The sequence below is a fragment of the Primulina eburnea genome, chromosome 8 (genome assembly GCF_022965805.1).
Source record: "Primulina eburnea isolate SZY01 chromosome 8, ASM2296580v1, whole genome shotgun sequence".
Lineage (NCBI taxonomy): Eukaryota > Viridiplantae > Streptophyta > Magnoliopsida > Lamiales > Gesneriaceae > Primulina > Primulina eburnea.
The window spans coordinates 33,800,986-33,824,154 of NC_133108.1; the positions used below are offsets into that span (position 1 = coordinate 33,800,986).

The 23,169-nt window shown below is 38.1% G+C and overlaps 2 protein-coding genes, 2 long non-coding RNA genes and 1 pseudogene across 4 annotated transcripts; 1 reads left to right on the forward strand and 4 right to left on the reverse strand.

Annotated features, from left to right (window-relative positions):
- Positions 1–5,755: 5,755 nt before the first annotated feature.
- Positions 5,756–12,020, reverse strand: LOC140839406 (uncharacterized). Its single transcript, XM_073206090.1, has 2 exons — positions 11,066–12,020; positions 5,756–6,060 (listed from the first exon to the last, which is right to left on the reverse strand). Exons 1-2 carry the CDS (start codon positions 11,682–11,684, stop codon positions 6,005–6,007), a joined length of 675 nt encoding a protein of 224 aa, XP_073062191.1. The 5' UTR covers positions 11,685–12,020; the 3' UTR covers positions 5,756–6,004.
- A 38-nt stretch (positions 12,021–12,058) lies between these two features.
- Positions 12,059–14,392, reverse strand: LOC140839407 (uncharacterized). The gene is made up of 3 exons (XR_012119718.1): positions 14,122–14,392; positions 14,009–14,032; positions 12,059–13,644 (listed from the first exon to the last, which is right to left on the reverse strand). It is a non-coding gene; the product is annotated as an uncharacterized lncRNA (long non-coding RNA).
- Positions 14,393–14,917: 525 nt separating this feature from the next.
- LOC140839404 (uncharacterized) lies at positions 14,918–16,335 on the reverse strand. Its single transcript, XM_073206088.1, has 3 exons — positions 16,240–16,335; positions 16,089–16,164; positions 14,918–16,017 (listed from the first exon to the last, which is right to left on the reverse strand). The coding sequence occupies exons 1-3, from the start codon at positions 16,249–16,251 to the stop codon at positions 15,125–15,127; spliced, it is 981 nt and encodes a 326-aa protein (XP_073062189.1). The 5' UTR covers positions 16,252–16,335; the 3' UTR covers positions 14,918–15,124.
- Positions 16,336–16,376: 41 nt separating this feature from the next.
- LOC140839405 (uncharacterized) lies at positions 16,377–19,264 on the reverse strand. The gene is made up of 3 exons (XR_012119717.1): positions 18,926–19,264; positions 17,803–17,945; positions 16,377–17,672 (listed from the first exon to the last, which is right to left on the reverse strand). It is a non-coding gene; the product is annotated as an uncharacterized lncRNA (long non-coding RNA).
- A 591-nt stretch (positions 19,265–19,855) lies between these two features.
- Positions 19,856–22,859, forward strand: LOC140839182 (uncharacterized; annotated as a pseudogene).
- The last annotated feature ends 310 nt before the right edge of the window (positions 22,860–23,169 follow it).

Below are 23,169 nucleotides of genomic sequence, written 5' to 3' on the forward strand. Positions count from 1 at the left end.
TGCGTACTCTCGTATTTTAAAAAAAAATTAGACCCTGTTTATTTTAATTGATTAATTATTCCCAGAAAGTGATTAAGAATTGAATTAAGTTCGGGTCCCCACAATAGGTGGTATCAGAGCCTTAGATCCTTTAGACTGAGATAGAAGCTAGTGAGCGGGGTTGATTGAGTTTTCTTTCCTTGCTTGTGATTGCTAGCATGCTTTACTGCTTTATATAATACATGTTACTTGACTTATCTGATTTGATTTTGTAATATGTATTACTGGGAACGAATCTGAACCGATTCTCGATCAGCAGTAAGATGATCGGAGGAGGGAACTGAAGTGAAATAGGTTTATTGGATTGGGTTACTAATCCATTTGATTATCAGATATGCCTCATCGAAGAATACCAGAATAGGGTAGCACATCGAATCCTCCAATGGATGTGACAACAACTCCGATGGAAACGTTATTGAAAAGGTTTCAGTCATTCAAACCACCGACTCTAAAGGGTACTGAGACATCAGTTGAGTGTGAGAGTTGGTTAGATAACATTGAGATGCTGTTTGATTCACTGGACTACAGTGATGAGCGCCGAATTAAATTGATTGGGCACCAGTTGCATGATGTTGCGAAGAACTGGTGGATTACGATAAAGAGGGCCTTGGAGCATCGAGGTACGACTATTACTTGGGATGTATTTAAAACTGAGTTTTATCTTAGATTTTTCCCAGTGTCGTACAGGAAAGACAAGGGGGCGGAGTTTGTCAATTTGAGACAGGTTCAGCTGAGCATTGAAGAATATGTGACCAAGTTCTATACCTTGTTGAAGTTTGCTCCACATATGGCTGGAAATGACGAAGCCGTTGCCGATCAGTTCATCAATGGCTTAAATCCCAATATCTTTACATTGGGGAACACAGGGCGACCGAATAACTTTGCTGATGCCATGAATAGAGCAAAGGGCACTGAAGCAGGCCTGATAAGGCATAGAGGAGCTGCATCTGTTCCTCCAGTATCGAGACCACAACAACCACCTCTCCGATTCGAGAGTGGCAGTAGCAGTGGTGGAAAGAAAGATTTTCTGAAAGCTAGAGGAAAGCAGTTTAAGAATTATGGCGGCAGTTCTTCTAGCTCCAGTGGTTCCAAACAGAGTTATACCGGGGCTTACTGTGGAACTTGTGGAGGGAGACATCCACTGAGCAATGCCAAGGAGTACTTGGTAGTTACCACTTCTGCAAACAACAGGGACATTTTGCCAGAGTGTGTCCACAGAGGGGTTTCCAAAGATCTCAGGGAGCCGAATCATCTGGATCAGCGGCACAGTGGAGTAGACGATCAGCTGCTGTTCATTCATTTTAGCCAGCACCATCTCAGTCACAGCAGAGGCCAGGAGGAAGCCAGACAGTTGGCCAGCCTCCTAGACAGCAGGCCAGAGTATTTGCTTTGACCGAGGAGCAGGCTCAGGAAGCACCAGATGATGATGTTGCAGGTAACTGTTCTTGATGTAGTTATCCTGCTTTTGTATTGATAAATACGGATGCTTCCCATACGTTTATTTTTGAACGATTTTCATTGAGTCATGCATTGCCTGTTGAGTCTTTATCTACCGTAGTGTATGTCTTTGCTCCGTTGGGGATAGATTTGATATCAGTGAATTCTGCAAAACATTGTATGCTACAGTATGACGGGCATTAAATGGAGTTAGATTGTATTGTACTTGGATTGTCTGACTTTGACGATATTATCGGTATCGATATGCTAACCAAGTACAGAGCAACCGTTGACTGTTTCCTCAAAGTTGTACGATTCAGACCCGAGATGGTTGAAGAGTGGAGATTTTACGGTAAGGGTCCTCGAGCCAGAATTCCTTTGATATCTGTTATGTCGATGACTCGATTGTTGCAAAAAGGAGTGGAAGGATTCCTTGTCTATTCAGTTGATTTACTGAAATCGAGTCCATCGTTGGCCGATCTGCCAGTGGTGTGCGAGTTTGCTGACGTCTTTCCAGATGAGATTCTTGGATTGCCTTCGATTTGAGAGATAGACTCCAGCATTGAATTGGTACCAGGTATAGTTCCAATTTCTAGAGCTCTGTACCGAATGGCACCAATAGAATTGAAAGAGTTGAAAGACCAGTTGGAAGATTTACTGGCCAAGGGGTACATCAGACCGAGTGTTTCTCCTTGGGGTGCACCAGTATTGTTTGTAAGGAAGAAAGACGGTTCAATGAGACTCTGTATTGATTACCGGCAACTGAACAAGGCGACGGTAAAGAACAAATATTCCTTGCCTCGTATTGATGATTTATTTGATCAATTGCAGGGTTCTTCTGTATATTCCAAGATCGATCTGAGATCTAGATATCATTAGCTGAGAGTCAGGGAATTCTGATATCTCAAAGACAATGTTCAGAACCAGAATACTGTGAATCTAGTTTTCTTGAGTTGAAGAAAAGATTGACCAGTGCTACGGTGTCGACTATTCCACCAGATACTGGTGATTTTGTGGATTATTGTGATTGTGAAATCAAATACCATCCAAAGAAATCCAATACGGCAGCTGATGCACTGAGTCGAAAGGTATGTTCTTTATCCTTATCGACTATGAGTGTGTCGAAGATGGTAGAATATTGCTGTTTGTCTGGGTTGGTATTTGAGACAGATAGCAGACCATTGAGATTATATGCTGTTCAAGTCGAACCAAAGCTGATTTTGAGGATTAAAGTATCTCAGAAAGGTGATCCGAATGTACAGAATCGATAGCGATAGTTAGAACAGAACATCGATCCGAGTATTAGGTTCGTGATAATGTTCTGTATGTGAATAATCGTCTTGGTGTGCCAAATGTTTCAGAGTTGAAACGACAGATATTGTCAGAAGCGCATAACAGTCGATTCAGTATTCATATTGATGGCAGAAAAATTTATAATGATTGAAAAGACAGTTTCGGTGGAAACGAAAAAAAAACTAATATTGCTGAATTTGTAGCCAAATGTCTAAATTGCCAACAGATGAAGGCCGAGAGAAAGAAACCCGGAAGACTATTACAGAGTTTGTCTATTCCTGAAGAGAAATGAGATCACATCTCTATGGATTTTGTAATGGAGTTACCGAGATCCTCCCGGGGTTGTGATGCGATTTGGGTTGTGAGTGACAGATTGACCAAATCCGCATGCTTTATTCCGTACAAGATGACGTCCGACATGACCAAATGGCTGAGATTTATGTCAGAGAGGTAGTCGGACTGCACAGAGTGCCGAAGTCGATTGTAGCAGACCGTGATCCTCGGTTTACATCGCACTTCTGACAAAAATTACAGCAGATTTTGGATATGAAGTTACATTTTAGTACCGCATATCATCCACAGACCGATGGATAGTCTGAGCAGACGATCCAGACATTGGAGGATATGCTGAGAGCAGTAGTGCTTGATTTTAACACTAGCTGGCAAGATGCATTGCCACTTGGTGAGTTTTCGTACAACAACAGCTATCAGACGAGTATTGAAATGACTTCTTTCGAAGCGTTGTACGGAAAGAAATGTTGATCCCCTCTTTATTGGGATGATATCTCTGAGGTTCCTTAGATCGGACCTGGCATGATCAGAGATGTGACTGAATAAGTGAAGCTGATTCAGAAGAGAATGAAGGCAGCCAAGACAGACAAGCCAAATATGCCAATGTCCGACGACGACCGTTGGTATTTGAGGCTGGAGACCAAGTATTTTTGAAAATTTCACCTTTCAGAGGAGTGGTCAGATTAGGCAAGAAAGGGAAACTATCTCCACGATATATTGGGCCGTACGAGATTCTTGAGAAGATAGGAGATCGTGCCTATCGACTCGCTTTACCGCCTTCATTATCTGGAATACATAATGTTTTTCATGTTTGTTTTTGCAAAAATACCTGCCTGATGCTTCACATGTAATCCAACCAAATGAGGCCGAGTTGGATGAGACATTGAGTTATTTCGAAAATCCGATTCAGATTCTTGATCAGAAAGAATAAGCAGCTCAGAACAAAGACTATTCCACTTATGAAGATTCAATGGAGTCGTCATGGCATTAAAGAAGTTATTTGGGAAACTGAGTCAGAACTGAGACGGAGGTTTCAAGAGTTATTTCACTTATGTGAGTTATTTTACTTAGCTTCTTCTATATACCTTCTTATGATATGATTTGATTGTCTGTGATTTCGGGGACGAAAACATATCTTAGGAGGGGAGAAATGTAATGCCCGAGATTTTGATTATGATAATCCGGAATGAATTGTTGATAAATTGATGTGATTATAGACGGAAAGGATCGGACCGGGAAAGACGAGAAAATGCATAAAAATGTGCGAGGAACAGTAGCCCTCGCGCATATGCGCGAGATGGGCAGAGAACCTCGCGCATATGGGCGGAGGGTGTACGCGCATATGCGCGAGCCTATGCTAGTGAAGTCCAGAGAACCTCGTGCATATGCGCGGAGATGAGGTGCGCAAATGTGCGAGCTGTCGGGAAGACACGCGGTGAGACATAATGTCTCGCGCATATGCGCGAAACGTGTTGCATGAAGGATGTGCCATTTGCCTTGTTGCATGTTCGTGTGTGTATGTATATATATATATATATATATATATATATATATATATATATATATATATATATATATGTACCTTGCAATTCTTCAGAAACAAGAAAACGAAGGAAAGAATCGTATAGAGAGCTTCAGAGAAAGAGTGAAAAATCCTTACGCCTTTTGTGAGAAATCCGTCTATCTGATTTTGAATCCGACTTCGAGTATGAGGTGTTGGGATTGATATCTGACTGATATGATAGTGCTGGATATATTGAAATTATGACGTTATGTTGTTGAAACAGAATTTGATTGAATTCTGATTATATCCAGTATTGATTGAGTGGTGTATTGATATCGTACCCTCGATATTGTTCTTGTCAGATTGAGTATTGACAGGCTTTGAGTTCGAGACTTCAACAGAGTCAGAGTATCAAAATGAAAGGTATAAATTAATGTTTAGTTGGGATTGCACAACTCGAGTGAGGTTTGACTCGAGTCTCCCTAAATCACATACTTTAGTTTATTGCATTGATACTTGTAATTGATGAGATTGATATGTGAGGTCTATTGATTCATAGACATTGTATGTATTGAGTCATTGGCTGATTCGCCTAGTTACTGGCTGATTCATCTAGTTACTGGCTGATTCGTCTAGTCATGGGCTGATTCGCGTATTCTTTGACTGATTCGTCAAATCTGCGGCTGATTCGCCCAGACACTGGATATATGAATTATATCGATGCTGTTTAGGGATTAATTCATTCCTATCGACTGAGATTCGGTATATTTATCATTATTCAGACACCGGGATCCCTAGATTAGAATTGAGTCGAGTCTGAGACGACGCGTCGATTGAGTTGAGTCTGATACGTCATGTTGATTTACAGTGTTTATATCATTCATGTCTGTTGAGTTGCTATATGTTAATGATATCTTATTTATGCTTTTATATATGTTTTTATATAATTGCATGTTTACATTGTTTATACTGGGATTTATTCTCACCGGAGTTATCCGGCTGTTGTCCTGTTTTTTATGTGTGCATGACAACAGGTGGGGCTGGATCAGGGTCAAGAAGAGGATGAGTGTGGGGGCCCGTGCTCCTGATTAATATTTAAGTACCAAACAGCAGGATTTATTAATGTAAACAGCGAAAGCGATTAAAAATTTTCCATTTTGGGCTTACAGAAATTTCGGCATGACCTATTCGTAAATAGGACATCCCAAAAATATCAAAACATCACAACAACATTTATATACTCGAAATAAAGTCATAATAGCAATTCACAAACCTATAGCCGCACTGGCCAGGACTAAACACATGCAGAGCCGGCAAGGCTCGATCACACTACTATCAATTCCAAACATCGTAAAAATAACAGTACAGCTACACAGGGCATTCCCTGGCAAAAGTATGACTTAATGACATAATATCTGGGAACTCGCAACAACAATCCAACTACTGGGCACCGCTACCTGACGCTCCACCAGACGCGTCAAATCCTCCTGGATAATCTGCTATGGCATCAAAAACAACCACAGCATAAACAGAAAAGAGGGGTCAGGCCCCAGTACGACGAACCAGTAAAATTATGACAATTATAACTGACGTGAAATAAAATCAAGTAAAATGCAATGAAATGCAATGCAATGCGTGTCGGTAACAATGAAATAACGGATACCAAAACGGAGTCCAAATGAAACGCATCAGCAACAAGAACAGTGGCCACCCATGCCAGGAATGCAGCAACGTAATATCATGTCACCGCTCATCCATGCACGTAGCATCGAGGGTCCGGTAGCGACCCGGTCAGTCCTCGAGCAGTCATCAGGAGAGTGTTAATCCTATCACTCGTTCCATCGATAAGATGTCAGGAGTGATCTATCTTATCACTCGCATCCATAGATGATGCAACATCTCAACAGATCAGCAATGATAGCAATCAACGGAGTCAAGGCTCGAAATGCTATGTATCAACTCAAATAAATGCATGGATGCAATCACGTATTCACAGAGGCACATAAAGCACGCCACAACTCATTACAAAGTACTTAACGTCATTCCACATCGCTATAGACGTCATAAGAAAACGGTTCATACGTACCTCAACTGATAACTAATTTACCACCCAAATATATTAAGGATTTCTCGCAGAATCCAATCCTGTGGCAAATAATACATTTCATATCAAGTCCCATTTAGTTTTCCAATATTCACTAATTTAGCCTAAAATTCCAAAAATCCATAATTTAGGCTTTACAATTTCTAAAACTCATCGCAAAGTCAAATATACGATTTATTTAACTTAAATCTCTCAATACCGGACAACTTGAAATTTCGAAAATTCAATCATATCGAATCTGAATTTTTTCGATATTACTAGGAATTTCCAAAATGTTCATTTTTTTTTTCTAATGCCATAAACACATCCCAATAACGATTTAACATTTCAAAATATCATAAATCCCAAATTAATAGGCTAAATTCGAAATATTATCTAAATAAATTCCGAAAATTAGCTTAATACCTCCAATCGACTCCGATATAGCACCTACAATCAATAATCCAATATATATTAGTTATTGGAACTCAATTGAATTAAAATCCCCAAAATTCGAAACCCTAAAATCATAATTATACCTCAAGGCTTCGAAGTAAAGCTATAGGAAGCTTAAACCGAGAGTTTCCTCACAAATTCCGGCGAAAAACGAGCGGCGATCTCCGACGGGTTTCCGAGAGTCGCAAGTTTTCTTAGCAAAAAGGGTATCAAAAGATAGCTCTCGTCGAGAGGATTCCAAAACTATGCTTACTTTAATTTTTGGACAAACGGAGCGGCAAAAATCGAGGAACGAAATTTTGAAATTGAGAAAGAAAAGATGATGGAAGCTTTCGGTGCTGGAGAGGAAAACGGGGAGAGAGAAAGAGCTTATCCTTTTTCTTTTATTATTATTATTATTATTTAAAATAAATACAAAATAGGCTGGGCTTGGGTATTCTTGGGCTGGGCTCTCACATTCTCCCCTACTAATAAAAGATTTCGTCCTCGAAATCTAATATACACATCATTTATACAAAAGTGGCTTACAAACATTCACCACTGATAGTACATAGGGAAATCAGAATACATGGAATAATTTATTACATTTTCAAACAAATGAGACCATTCCTGACGCATCTTAGCCTCTAATTCCCATGTAGCTTCTTCTCTCCCATGTCTACTCCATTGAACCATAACCAGTGGAATCGTCTTATTTCTAAGTTGCTTCTCTTTACGATCAAGGATTTGCACTGGATGCTCAACATAGCTAAGGGAACTATCCAACTCCACCTCATCAGTCCTCAAGACATGAGAAGGATCCGGCTCGTACTTCCGCAGCATAGATACATGAAACACATCATGTATTGCAGACAAACTCTGCGGTAAGTCCAAACGATAAGCTAATGTGCCAATCCTCTCAACAATCGCATATGGACCAATATAACGCGGAGCTAGCTTCCCTTTGCGCCCAAATCTCATAGTACCACGAACGGTGATACTTTCAAGAAAACCTGGTCGCCAACCTGAAATTCTAAAGGTCTACGCCTTTTATTAGCATAGCTGGCTTGACGATCCTGAGCTGCTTTCATTCTTTTCCTGATCATTTCAACCTTCTCTTTCATTTCTTGTATAAATTTTGGTATTGCCATCTGTTTTTCTCCTACATCTTCCCAGCATATCGGAGATCTACATTTTCTGCCGTACAAGGCTTCAAATGGTGCCATTCCGATGGTTGCTTGGAAGCTATTATTGTAAGAGAATTCAACAAGTGACAATGATTCCTGCCAACCACCGCTAAAATCCATCACGACTGCTCGCAACATATCCTCGAGTGTCGGAATGGTCCTCTCTGACTGACCATCTGTCTGTGGGTGATATGCAGTACTCATCGCCAACTTTGAACCCAATGCTGATTGCAAACTACCCCAAAACTTTGAGGCAAACCTGGGATCACGATCTGATACTGTGGTTACAGGCACACCATGCAATCTCACTACATGATCGATGTACATTTTTGTCATTTTCTTATAAGTACAAGTACGATCATAAGGAATAAAATGGGCTGATTTAGATAATCTATCCACAATCACCCAAATCGCATCACAACCACGATTAGAACGAGGTAGGTGTGTCACAAAATCCATAGCAATGTGCTCCCAATTCCACTGTGGCACTTCAAGACTATGTAACATACCACCAGGTCTCATTCTCTCAGCTTTAACCTGTTGGCACGTCAAACATCTAGCCACAAAGTCAGAAATCTCTTTCTTCATACCTTCCCACCAATAATGAGATTTCAAGGTATGATACATCTTTCTGATTCCAGGATGAACACTATGTCGACTACAATGAGCTTCTCGAAGTATAGATTCTTTCAAATCTATCATTCGGAACCACAAGTCTACCATGATAGCGCAGACATCCATCTGAAGCAACATTGAACTTGTCAGATTGACCTGTCTGAGTCAATTTTTTCAATCTATGAACATGCGGATCAGTTCTCTGTGCTGCTTTCATTTCAGAAACAATCTGTGGTTCAACTTGAATAGATGAAACTATAAAGTAATCGCCCTTAGACTGATAAGTCCATCCTGAAGTTCCCAAATGTTCATGAACCTTTGAAATAGTCAAAGAGGCCAACATTTTAGGCTGAACCTTTCTACTCAAAGCATCTGCAACTTGATTCATTCTCCCTGGTTGGTACTGAATCTCACAATCAAAGTCTTTAAGTAATATCAACCATCGACGCTGTCTCATATTCAAGTCAGACTATGTGAAAAGATACTTCAGACTCTTGTGATCAGAATAAATCACAAACTGTTCTCCGTACAGATAATGACGCCATATCTTCAATGCAAACAAAATGGCAGCTAACTCCAAATCATGAACTGGATATCGAGTCTCATGTGGCTTCAACTGACGAGATGCATATGCAATCACTCGCCCATTTTGCATCAAAACACAACCCAGTCCATTTAGAGAAGCATCTGTACAGACAACAAATCCACCTGAGCCTGAAGGCAAAGCTAGCACGGGAAATGTGGTAAAATTTTCTTTCAAAGTCCGAAAACTAGACTCACATTCTGCAGTCCACACAAAAATTCGATCTTTCTGTGTCAACTGGGTCATAGGCCTAGCTATTTTAGAAAATCCTTCAATGAAACGCCTATAATACCCAGCTAACCCCAAAAAGCTTCGAATCTCAGACACATTGGTTGGTTTAGGCCAATTGATAACAGCTTCAACTTTACTAGGATCAACAGATACTCCTTGTGCAGATATAACATGGCCTAAAAATAAAACTCTGTCCAACCAGAACTCACACTTAGAAAACTTGGCATACAACTGTGCTTCTCTGAGTGTTTGGAGAACTAGTGTCAAATGTTTTTCGTGATCTTTCTTTGACTTGGAATAAATCAAGATATCATCAATAAAAACGATAACGAAATTATCTATGAATTTCCGGAATACACGATTCATTAAATCCATAAACACCGCTGGAGCATTAGTCAACCCAAACGGCACAACTAGGAATTCATAGCGTCCATAACGTGTCCGAAACGCTGTCTTAGGAACATCTTCCTCTCGGACTCTGAGCTGATGATAGCCGGAACGAAGGTCGATCTTGGAATACACAGAAGTACCCTGCAACTGATCAAACAAGTCGTCAATACGCGGCAGAGGATACTTATTCTTCACAGTAGCCCGGTTCAACTGCCGATAATCGACGCACATTCTCATCGTTCCGTCTTTCTTCTTTACAAACAATACTGGAGCTCCCCAAGGCGACATACTTGGTCTGATATAGCCTTTCTCCAGTAAATCCTGAAGCTGTTCTTTGAGTTCTTTCAACTCTGTCGGAGCTAAACGATATGGTGCTCTAGATATAGGATTTGTCCCTGGCATCAATTCAATGCTAAGATCTATTTCCCTTTGAGGCGGAAAACCCGGAATCTCATCCGGAAATACATCAGGAAAATCCTTGACAACGGGAATGTCTGAAACTTTCAATCGTTCTTCCCGTGTTGCATCAAGAGCATAGATCAAAAATCCTTCGTTGTCGATTGACAACAACCTGAACATTTCCATTGCAGATACTAATGGAATTCGAGACTGTGAATCATAACCATAAAAATTCCATTTTCTGCCATAATACGGTCTAAATCTGACAATTCCATGGAAACAGTCCACAGTAGCTCGATAATTCGTCAATATATCCATACCAAGGATACAATCGAAATCAGACATGGCTAACTTGATTAGATTAGTTATCATAATATTATTCTCAAATCTAATCACACAATTTATGACTATCTCGCGAGACATCAAGTATACACCGGCAGGAGTAGCCACAGACACAGTATCCAGCAACGAAATAATAGCAATCTCATGCTCATCAACAAATGCAGCAGATAAAAATGAATGAGATGCTCCAGTGTCTATCAATATACGCGCAGGATAATCGAAAACATAGCAAATACCTGCAATCACTCCGCCTGGTGCATCCTGAGCCTGGTCCTGAGTCAATGCATGTACTCGAGCCTGCTGCGGCACCGAAAATTGCTGCTGAGGAGGACCTCTAGGTGGTGGATAGCCAAACTGCTGAAATGACTCTGCAGGAGCATACGGCCTGAAAGCTGGTCCTCGGGGAACCTGTCCAGACTGTTGTGGCTGAAATTGCTGTCTTTGGGCATTGGGGCACACTTTAGCAAAATGCCCAACTTGACCACATATATAGCAAGACCCCTGGACTCCTACACACTGTGAACTAAAATGTCTTCCACCACAGCGGTCACAGTACACAGCATTCGAAGACCCAACAACACTGCTCCCTCTAGTACTGCCTGAACTGGAGGAGCTGGACTGAGATCTCTTCTTAAATTGTTTACCTCTTGCTCTGAATCGTTGTTGCTTCGGTTGCTGGGATGACTGTTGAGGCTGATAAGGAGATAAACCAGCTGGCATCGGCATATGACTTCCAGATCCTTGAGAAGTAGAGGCTGGAACTGGAACTGGCCGTGATTCTCCTCTGAGCAAACTAGCCTCTATCTTCTTCGCCATTTCTACAGCTTGAACATATGTATTAGGCGATACAGTCATCACCAAAGTATGAATAGTCCCTTGTAGCCCATGCAGGAAACGAGAAAGTTTGGACTGATCATTTCTTGCAACATGCGGCACATATGGCAAAAGAGCAGAAAATTGAGAAGCATATTCAACAACCGTTTTATTTCCCTGCACCAATTGGTTGAACTCTTCTTCATTGCCATAATAATAAGAAGGAGGTGCATATTCTTGGGTAAACTGAGTACGGAATACTTCCCAAGTAATGATTTGTCCAGATGCTTTCAGTGCTTCCTCTGCAGCTTCCCACCAGAGTTGTGCTCGATCTTTTAACTGATAGATTGTAAGCTTCAGTCTAACACTTTCGGTATATTTGAGCAAATTAAATAGATGGTTTATGCTCTTCAGTGCCAAAGAATTTGGGAGGACGTAATTCTTGAAATTGAGCAATTATTAATTGCATCCCACCAACTTTCTGAGTCAACTGCTCGACTTCCTGATTCACTTCTTCCTCCACGTTTCTAGCAACCTGGGCTGCAGGACGACCACGTCTACCCCTGACAATATCTTCAAGTCCTCGGACATTCTGGGCTTCTGAATCCTGGACAACTTCTTTTCCCTTTTTGCCTCTTCCTCCAGGTGCCATTCTATAAGACACAAGGATTTATGATCAAGGCAAAATAACTTCATAAGGACAAAATAACCAAAGGAAAGCTAAAACTTAGTCTCGTAGCTAGTTATTAAACTAAGTTCAAAATCTAATCAACAGTGCTAACTCAGGCTAATTCAAATAAATCACAGCACATAGTTCAAACAAGAGCAAATAGTCAAACACATACGCAATCATTTTATTTGTGTCTAGACTCAAGTGCCCTAGACTCTAATTCGAGCATATCCCAGTTACGCTCTGATACCAACTGTGGGGGCCCGTGCTCCTGATTAATATTTAATTACCAAACAGCAGGATTTATTAATGTAAACAGCGAAAGCGATTAAAAATTTTCCATTTTGGGCTTACAGAAATTTCGGCATGACCTATTCGTAAATAGGACATCCCAAAAATATCAAAACATCACAACAACATTTATATACTCGAAATAAAGTCATAATAGCAATTCACAAACCTATAGCCGCACTGGCCAGGACTAAACACATGCAGATCCGGCAAGGCTCGATCACACTACTATCAATTCCAAACATCGTAAAAATAACAGTACAGCTACACAGGGCATTCCCTGGCAAAAGTATGACTTAATGACATAATATCTGGGAACTCGCAACAACAATCCAACTACTGGGCACCGCTACCTGACGCTCCACCAGACGCGTCAGATCCTCCTGGATAATCTGCTATGGCATCAAAAACAACCACAGCATAAACAGAAAAGAGGGGTCAGGCCCCAGTACGACGAACCAGTAAAATTATGACAATTATAACTGACGTGAAATAAAATCAAGTAAAATGCAATGAAATGCAATGCAATGCATGTCGGTAACAATGAAATAACGGATACCAAAACGGAGTCCAAATGAAACGCATCAGCAACAAGAACAGTGGCCACCCGTGCCAGGAATGCAGCAACGTAATATCATGTCACCGCTCATCCATGCACGTAGCATCGAGGGTCCGGTAGCGACCCGGTTAGTCCTCGAGCAGTCATCAGGAGAGTGCTAATCCTATCACTCGTTCCATCGATAAGATGTCAGGAGTGATCTATCCTATCACTCGCATCCATAGATGACGCAACATCTCAACAGATCAGCAATGATAGCAATCAACGGAGTCAAGGCTCGAAATGCTATGTATCAACTCAAATAAATGCATGAATGCAATCACGTATTCACAGAGGCACATAAAGCACGCCACAACTCATTACAAAGTACTTAACGTCATTCCACATCGCTATAGACGTCATAAGAAAACGGTTCATACGTACCTCAACTGATAACTAATTTACCACCCAAATATATTAAGGATTTCTCGTAGAATCCAATCCTGTGACAAATAATACATTTCATATCAAGTCCCATTTATTTTTCCAATATTCACTAATTTAGCCTAAAATTCCAAAAATCCATAATTTAGGCTTTACAATTTCTAAAACTCATCGCAAAGTCAAATATACGATTTATTTAACTTAAATCTCTCAATACCGGACAACTTGAAATTTCGAAAATTCAATCATACCGAATCTGAATTTTTTCGATATTACTAGGAATTTCCAAAATGTTCATTTTTTTTTTCTAATGCCATAAACACATCCCAATAACGATTTGACATTTCAAAATATCATAAATCCCAAATTAATAGGCTAAATTCGAAATATTATCTAAATAAATTCCGAAAATTAGCTTAATACCTCCAATCGACTCCGATATAGCACCTACAATCAATAATCCAATATATATTAGTTATTGGAACTCAATTGAATTAAAATCCCCAAAATTCGAAACCCTAAAATCATAATTATACCTCAAGGCTTCGAAGTAAAGCTCTAGGAAGCTTAAACCGAGAGTTTCCTCACAAATTTCGGCGAAAAACGAGCGGCGATCTCCGACGGGTTTCCGAGAGTCGCAAGTTTTCTTAGCAAAAAGGGTATCAAAAGATAGCTCTCGTCGAGAGGATTCCAAAACTATGCTTACTTTAATTTTTGGACAAACGGAGCGGCAAAAATCGAGGAACGAAATTTTGAAATTGAGAAAGAAAAGATGATGGAAGCTTTCGGTGCTGGAGAGGAAAACGGGGAGAGAGAAAGAGCTTATCCTTTTTCTTTTATTATTATTATTATTATTATTTAAAATAAATACGAAATGGGCTGGGCTTGGGTATTCTTGGGCTGGGCTCTCACAATGAGAAAAGATAGTTAGCGTGGAGATCCGGACTTATGAGTATATCTGTTATATCACCTTAGGGTAGTGAAGAAACAGTAGTTATTATGATTTATTGTTGTACATGACTTGTACTTAGATCTTAATAGTGTTCTTGTAAATGGGATAAGACTTATTTCATATGCTGCGTACTCTCGTATTTAAAAAAAAAAATTAGACCCTGTTTATTTTAATTGATTAATTATTCCCAGAAAGTGATTAAGAATTGAATTAAGTTCGGGTACCAACAAAACTGATCTCCACCATATGGTTGCTGATATAAACCAGTGTTAAATTGTCCTGGTGGATATGCATTGAATAGTTGATTTGAAACTGAATGTATATGGTGTAATGAGGGAGAATTTAATAATGTATCGTCACGACGATGGTAGTGTCCAAATTTTTGAAGTCCAAAAGAATTACTGGCCTCACTTGAAGATATAGAACCATGACCATCATGCCTAATACCAGTGGCTGCTGGTGCTTGAGGATTATGATATCTATTTCGGCCACTATTAGAAAATCTCTCAAATTGATTATTCCTAAAACCGGTGTATTGAGACGATCCATAATCATGAGATGATAAATCATCATGTCGTGTGATATAATCATGAGAATATATACCCAAAGTCTGGTTCATTAAATCCAATGGCACCACGACCAAAATCTTGAGAGCTCCAATGGTAATTTCTCGAATCATCTCCAAACTGAAATTGATGGTGACCTCCCAAGCCCAAATTTTTTATTTTCTCTTCAACACGCATATATGAACCTGAAGATCCACTAAAATGTTCATCATCTTCAGCACTCGAGAACCCTGTCAAACTTTCTAAAAAGCGACGTTGTTCTTCTATCCCAGGACGATACCAATGATCAGTGTCTTGTGTTGCATAATAATTCTCTTTCCCCCGTGCCCATGACATGCCAGTATCGTATTGATCATCTTGACATGCTTGACCAGCATCTCCATGTTTTTTGCCACTTTCCCGATTGTTCTCATCACCATTATCATCATTGTCGTCACTTTTATCGTCATTGTCAGTTTCATCAATTTCATTTAATAAGATTCCCTTTCCTTTTGATAATCTTGAGGTGCCCTCATTGTTTTTGTTCTTGTTGCTATCTTGGGCATTTGATATTTCATGACCTTGATCTAACCATTCTAAGTCATCGTCTTGCAACACAGAGGGTTCATTATCTCTAGTCCATTCATTTAAAATATCATCATCTTTGAATATGTGATCAAGATCTATAGGACTATAGTAATCATCATCTCCACTTTTTTGCTTCAAATTTCGTACTCTTAACCGCATATTGTAATGGACATATACCAATTTATGCAATTTTTCAATTGCCAAACGATTGCGAACCTTAGTATGTATTAAAGACCATATGCTCCAATTTCTCTCACAACCAGAAAATAAACATGTTTGACTAAGAACTTTAATTGCAAGTTTTCTTAGGTGGGGAGCTTCTTCACCATACTCATTCCACCATTCAGCTGAAAAATGAAACATATGATATATATTGTATAACTTTAATATCTATGAAAAAACATAAAGAAGTTCAAACCTGGAAGACTTTTTTTAACCGCCATTTTTGCAAGTGGGGATCCAAACTCTCCAATTTGTTCAGTAAACAATTTAATCTGTGAAACATGTTTGATAAAAACTATAGTATACTGGATATAAAACATGTTAAGAAAAACTTATAAATATCATACATCATTAATCATTGCAGCTTGTGTATTTAAATCGAGCTCTAGTCTTTTGATTACTGTCTTCAATCCTTCGTCTTACTTCATCAGTGTAAACACGGGTACCAGAATATTGGAGCATTGGATTGAGGAAATATGATAAAAACACACAAATTTAAAATTATATAACGATAACCACAACAATGGATTTATTCTTTGTAAATATAATCTAATTTTACCTGCAGCATGTAGGTGTTGGTGTAATTGATTATACCAACGCTCATCAATCACATCCTAGTACAATTGCAAGTCTTTCACACTTTCTTTTATAGATAATTTAGCTCTATCCATTGCTTCATATATAATTGACAGCGTTGGATTATTGTCTTGATCAACCAACTTCAAAACTTCGACGAGAGGTTCCATTGCTGTGCATATATCACGAGGTGACTTCCAAAATTTTGTGTCCAAAATGATCGTTGTAATTCTTTCGACATCTTTTCTTCTCTTTCTTGTATTGTTGTACTCATGCCACTCAACTGAAGTGCACAATCTCTTCAAATCATGACAATACCGGACGAGACTTTCTAAAGAAATAAATTCAGTAGCAAAGCGAGTGATTCCAGGTCTCAACAATTCACGATCATTTGTGTAGATTTTCATTAAGTTCACGATTTTGTCACTATTGTATATAAAACTTGTTATTTGCTTTTATTTATCAATGCACCTCTTTACCTTTGTCATCTTACCAATATCTTCAAGCATAAGATCAATGTAGTGTGCAGCACAAGGTGACCAAAACATGTGAGGTCTTTCAATCATCAATTTTTGTCCAACAGCTTTGTTTGCACTTTCCCTATCTGTAACCACATGTACAACATTTTCTTCTCCAATATCTTCAATAACATTATTCAAAAGAGATAATATAAAATCGGTTGTCTTTCTTTTGTTTGTGCAATCCACTGAACTATGAAATATCATGTTGCGATCGTAGTATATCATAAAATTAATGATAGGATGCTTGTTGTGTGTGCTCCAACCATCACACATTATTGTGCATCCATATTTTGGCCATTTGGATTTTAATGTATTCAAATATATAGTGATATCTTCTACCTCATCTTCCAGGAAAACACCACCTATTTGACGTCCCGAAGGACCTTGTGCTCCAGGTCCAACATCTGCGATGGTATTAATCATTGCTTGGTAGTATGGACCACTATCTGCTGCATGAAATGGAATTGCATTGTATATAAACCATTTTGAAATAGCCTTCCCAACATCTTTGACCTTTTCAGGAGCAAATCAATTTTTTATACTCTTTCGTTTTGATGAAAACATGTAAGAATCAATCCCTTTCGATGGTAACTGAGCTCCCTCTCGTACGCTAAAGCTACGAGTCATCTGTTTTGTTAAATTGGGATTTGCACTTGGTGATGATGAACTACCACCAACATTTCCTGAATTAAATAATATAATCTAATCAGAATTTTTATATTACTCCATTAAAAATAAGTTTTTAAAATGATACATTAATTTTGAACCATATATCGAATATGCATCAACTATAAAAATAAAATATTTATTTACCTGAACCATATCGGTTTTGCATATCTTCCTCAAATGCTCTTGTTCTATGACTTTCTTTCATTGCTTTTCGCAGTGCCCTATTTTCCATATCTTGTAAAGTTTCTTCGTAGGTATTATCAAATTTAGCATCGTCTCCACTGTCACTGCAATTATCGAGTCCATGTATGCTCTGTTGAATTGTATTAATAGCAATTTCTTTCTTTTTTTTGATTAAATTTCTCTCGTTCTTAGTATCTTGAAGATGTTTCCGGAACATCAATGATATTTCTTTTGGAGCTATAGTGCATGACTCAACATTTCCAGCAACATGAGCAATATGTTGCTTTAATCTTGTAATTCCACCGGTTATATTTTTCCACAAAGTTTTCATTGTATTGTCTTTCTATCACCTCCGATGGATTTACCAAACTCCCAACCAATATCGAGTTTTGGAGCCGTTTTTCATAGGATTTACTGATTTGCAATTTAAAATAAAGAAATTGATAAATTGTATCAAGAAGAAAGTATAACTTATTTGCATTTTAAAATAATAAAAAAAATATATAATAATGTCTATATTTATTTAAATGCACAAAAATATAAGTAGAAAAAAATTGGTTGTTTTTTTCTCTTTTTCAGGAATGTTTGAATATGTTTTTAACAATTATATAATACAAATTTATAGTTGGATTAATATTTGAGCCAAACTATTATTAATAAAAGTCGTTGAGTCAATTTAGATGATATAATATTTATATTATATTTTAAAAAATATAATCATGTACACATAATTCAGTAATAAATTCACTATAATTTATAATATTTCAAGTCCAACTACATATATTCACACAAATCTAACGAAATATATTCGAATTAAGCAAAAATCAAACTGTAGTAATTTATTCACTACCATTTTGTATGAACATTAAGCCCAACAAACACACACACGCACAAATATATATACACGTACACACAAAACCCAAAATTCAATATGAGCTAGACCATATATATTCAGTCAAAGTGAAGAAAAATAGGATAGTTAATAACAATACGAAATACGAAGTCTAAAATTTCAGACAATAATTTAAAATAAACAAATTGAGTTATATAAACTAAAAAAATTTGTAGTTAGTGGTTGGCTTACCTATAACCGGCGGTGTACGGTGGCGGCGATGCAAGATTGCCCTGCTGTGTAAAGCTGAGGAAGTAAGAATGTCTTTTGTCTCTTTATTTACCAGAGATAATAGCTCAAAGGGTTACCATGGCGGCAAATGAACGAAGAAATAATCAATAAGATTGTAATTCAACAGCAACCTCAGGAAACAGAAAATTGACAAAAGAAGTGGTGCAAAAGTACATGAAAATGGTGAAGCCTTTGTACGTTCGCGTCTCAAAACGTTATGTGGAGAAGCTGAATTTTTCTGGGCAATTGCACTTTTCTGTCGGAGCAGCTTCCAATAGAGGCGAAGCTGTTTTTATGCTGGCGGAGATATGAGAGTTATCAAAGGGAGAAAGCTACCAGGCACCAGCTGCAATCCTTTAATTGTTTTGAGAAAAATTCAATGTATATATATGAAAAATAAGTGTTTTAGGTCCAACAACGCATGATTGCATGTGCTACTATTTGAAGCATCATGCAACTGTGAAATGTCCAAAAAGCCACACAATGCATGTGCTCAAAGTTGCATTATTTGTACTAGAAAGTAAAGATACGTGCATTAGGACCAACAATGCATGTGCTCAAAATTACACACAGATTTTTTATTCTTGTTGCAGCTGTACAAATCCCTTCCGTTCCGTGCCGTTCCGCGTGTCCCATTCCGTTCCGCCGTTAAATCCCCGTTTTCGGTATATGAAACGCCGATACAAGCTATCAACCTACACACTCCGGAACCTCGTCAAGGTTGCTTGCGTTCTGGTTCCGGCCATTCCGTTCTCGGTTCGTTCAACCATGCTTGCAATATTGCTAAGCCATAATTTGTTGAATTTCTTTCCCTTTATGATTAAATAAGTGAAATTTGGAATTTAGTCGGTTTCAATATTCATATAAAGGATGGGTTTTTTGGGTAAATGAATGAAGTGGTTTAATACAGAAAAATTGTTCCTTTGCCGTTATTTTCATCATCTAGATACTGAAGGAGCAGGGAGAGAAGCCATAGCTACGAAAGACCTAAAAGTAGGAGAAATTGCTTTGGAAATTCCTGTATGTATCATCATCTCGGAGGAGCTTGTGCATGAATCTGACATGGTACACCTTGTTTTCTAGTAAGAATTTAATCACTCGTTGACTTGCCATACCATTTCGTTGTATGTTATGTATTCAGCTCAAGTGCAAATGGATAATCATGGTTTCTTGGAGACATTGCCCGATAAATTTGACTTGCCATACCATTTGGTTGTATATTATCACCTCTTTCCTTCTATTTATTATCTCGTTTATGTTGTTTGATGTGTCAAACTCTCTGGAGAGTATTAGCTCAACTCTTCGCCGATATGTTCGTTGACTCGTAAAGTACAATTTGGAAGTTGACACTAATTAACACCAAATTAGGTAAACTGGAGTAAAAACAAGTTGGAATTTTAATGGGTTATGGTAAAGAAGTTTTCTGATCTGTCATAGCTTGTGCTTTAGTTACGGATGTTGATTGTGCTTGATATATACTTAACATTGTCTTAAATTGACTTTTGCCATTTGATAATTTTTTAAATGCAGGATTGAGCTTTTAAATTGATGCTGTCGTGACATTAGATGGAACCTTACTGTTAGAAGAAATTGTGCAAGCCAAAGAGGTCATTCAACCATTTCATCTCAATCATAACGACCCATATTTTCCCAACTAACAGTAGTTTTCTCTAAATTACATATAACTCTACTCAATTTCCATGAAGTACATCAGCACTATGGAAGACCAATTTCTACAGAAAAAATTATTCATCATCAAAGTTTCTTGGCTTTTGGTGTAGCTCTGTTAGGTTGCTGCAATTATTCCCACTGTCCAATATGCTGTTTATGTGGTACATTGATTAAAACATGGCATTTGAGCTACTGTACAATTAGCAAGATTTGAGTTTCTTTGACACTAACAGCTGTAATTAAGTACAATTGCAATCGTACTGACATATAGCATTGTAATGCTTGACTTCAAATACAGTTTCTTTTTGTTTCAGGACCTACGAGTTTAATATGAGGAGTTATTTCCTGCGCTGATTGGTCTTCATCCTGACGTATTTCTGCTAGAGTTGTACACATGGGAGCATTTCTTATGGGCTTGTGAACTATTTTACTCTAACAGCCTGAAAGTTGTCTTCACTGATGGAAAGCTAAGAATTTGTTTAATTCCTGGTGCTGGCTTTCTCAATCACTCGGTCAGATAATTGATCAGTTTCTATTATTTCGTCTGTGATTCACGTTTCTTGATTCCGCATCAAATGGCTATTAAAAACTTGTATATAACAGAGTTGCTAGGTAAACTCAATGAGGAAAATTTAAGTCAACTATTTCATCCAACCCAAAAGAACAAAAGAGAGAGATTGAGAAGAACAAGGAGTTAAATAAGATACTTATTTAACGAATGGAATTCTTGGATATCGCACGGCTAGCGATGGTTTAAAGGTCATAGCAATTGTTTTGCCTTCTCGTCAGGTATGCCCGCATGTATTGCGCTATGGAAGAATAGAAGCGAGTACACATTCCTTGAGATTTCCTTTATCAAGAGCATGTCATGCAGGAGAACAGTGTTTTCTTGGTTATTGAAAGTTCTCCAGTTCTCATTTGTTAACTTTTATGGCTTCTTGACGCAAGAAGACAACCCTTATGAGTTATTCCACTTGGTACTTCTCTTGTTTATATATCTTTTTTCACTGTTGCACCACATGATACATATAAATCCCATGATTATTACCAATTAAAGCAGACAAAATACTCTTATATTTGTATATTTATATGCTATATGTCTGCTATATTATTAAAAAAAGAGTAAAACATAGAATAACCATCTTTGATATTTTCATCTTTTGTATTTCGTCGAGTTTTATATGTTATTCTTAACATATCCTATGTACTACTTCTGTTCTTTCGATTTGATCTTTTTTTTTTAATTTCTAAAACAGCTCTTGCTCATGTGATTAATACTATACTACATGAATTTCTAATAAATTATATCCGACGCTACTCTCACAATGTGTGTATTCAGTTAGTATACATTTAAGTGCTCCTAGAGTAACCATTTTTTTGGTCAATTTGATGCAGCTGCGTTTGTTTCCTGAAACACCCGTTGCTATATACTCACTATATTTGTGTTTCATCTCGTCTTTTCAAATATATTTAGGCAAAAACTTGTATAAGACGGTCTCACAGGTCGTATTTTGTGAGACAGATATCTTATTTAGGTCGTCTATGAAAAAATAATATTTTTTATGCTAAGAGTATTACTTTTTATTATGAATATCGGAGGGTTGACCCGTCTCACAGATAAAAATTCGTGAGACCGTCTCACAAAAGATTTACTCATATATTTATGATGTAGTAATTAAAATCTTGTTTTTCTAGTTTCTCTTGATGTGTTTTCTTATATTCGAAATTCTCTTAAGTTAACAGTGAAATAATAGCTTTAAATTTGATTTTAAAAATAACAACGTTCATTCTATAATTAAATTGTAAGACATGCCCCACGCTTATAAATGTAAAACTTCTTGCTCCTCAGTCCCATGATGTCACAAATCTTTATATAGCTTGGCAGAGTTCGATATTTGGCAGGATGAAGATTGTGAAGGAGGACGAATCGCACCTGAATGGCTTACTCACATGGTTCGTGGCACATGGTATTCAAAAGAGCATGGAATCTTTCAGTACGGGTTGCCGACTCCATTACTGGTCATTCTACGTATAGCTCGAAATCCGAACTGGCAATAAAGTGCCATTGTACATTCTCTAATCCTTACGACTTGTACTACTACTCTAGTAAACTACCCATCCAAGATATGCTTATTAATAAGTCTCTTTGCAACGCTTTTTAGACACAAGAAATCTTGGAAACGGAACTCGATGTCCTTAGAGACCTTAACTGCACCTTTCAAGATAGGATGGATGCCCTCGGGGACGAAAAACTTGATGACAGGTGACACCAATGATCGTGTAATATGCATAAATCTTTTGAAAGAAGCAAAAATGTTTGAATAACGTGTCATTAATAAGCAATATTTTGTATGCTAGCTAGGGAAGAAGCGAGTTGGGATGTGAAGCTTGCAATTGAGTACAAACATTTACAAAGGAAGATACTCTGATCGATCTTAACTTCGTGTAGGACTGGCTTTGATTTGTTAGAACGTTAACTCCTCAAATGTACATGTTAGCTAGCTTAGCTCGCACTGCCGAGTTTATTTGCTCTC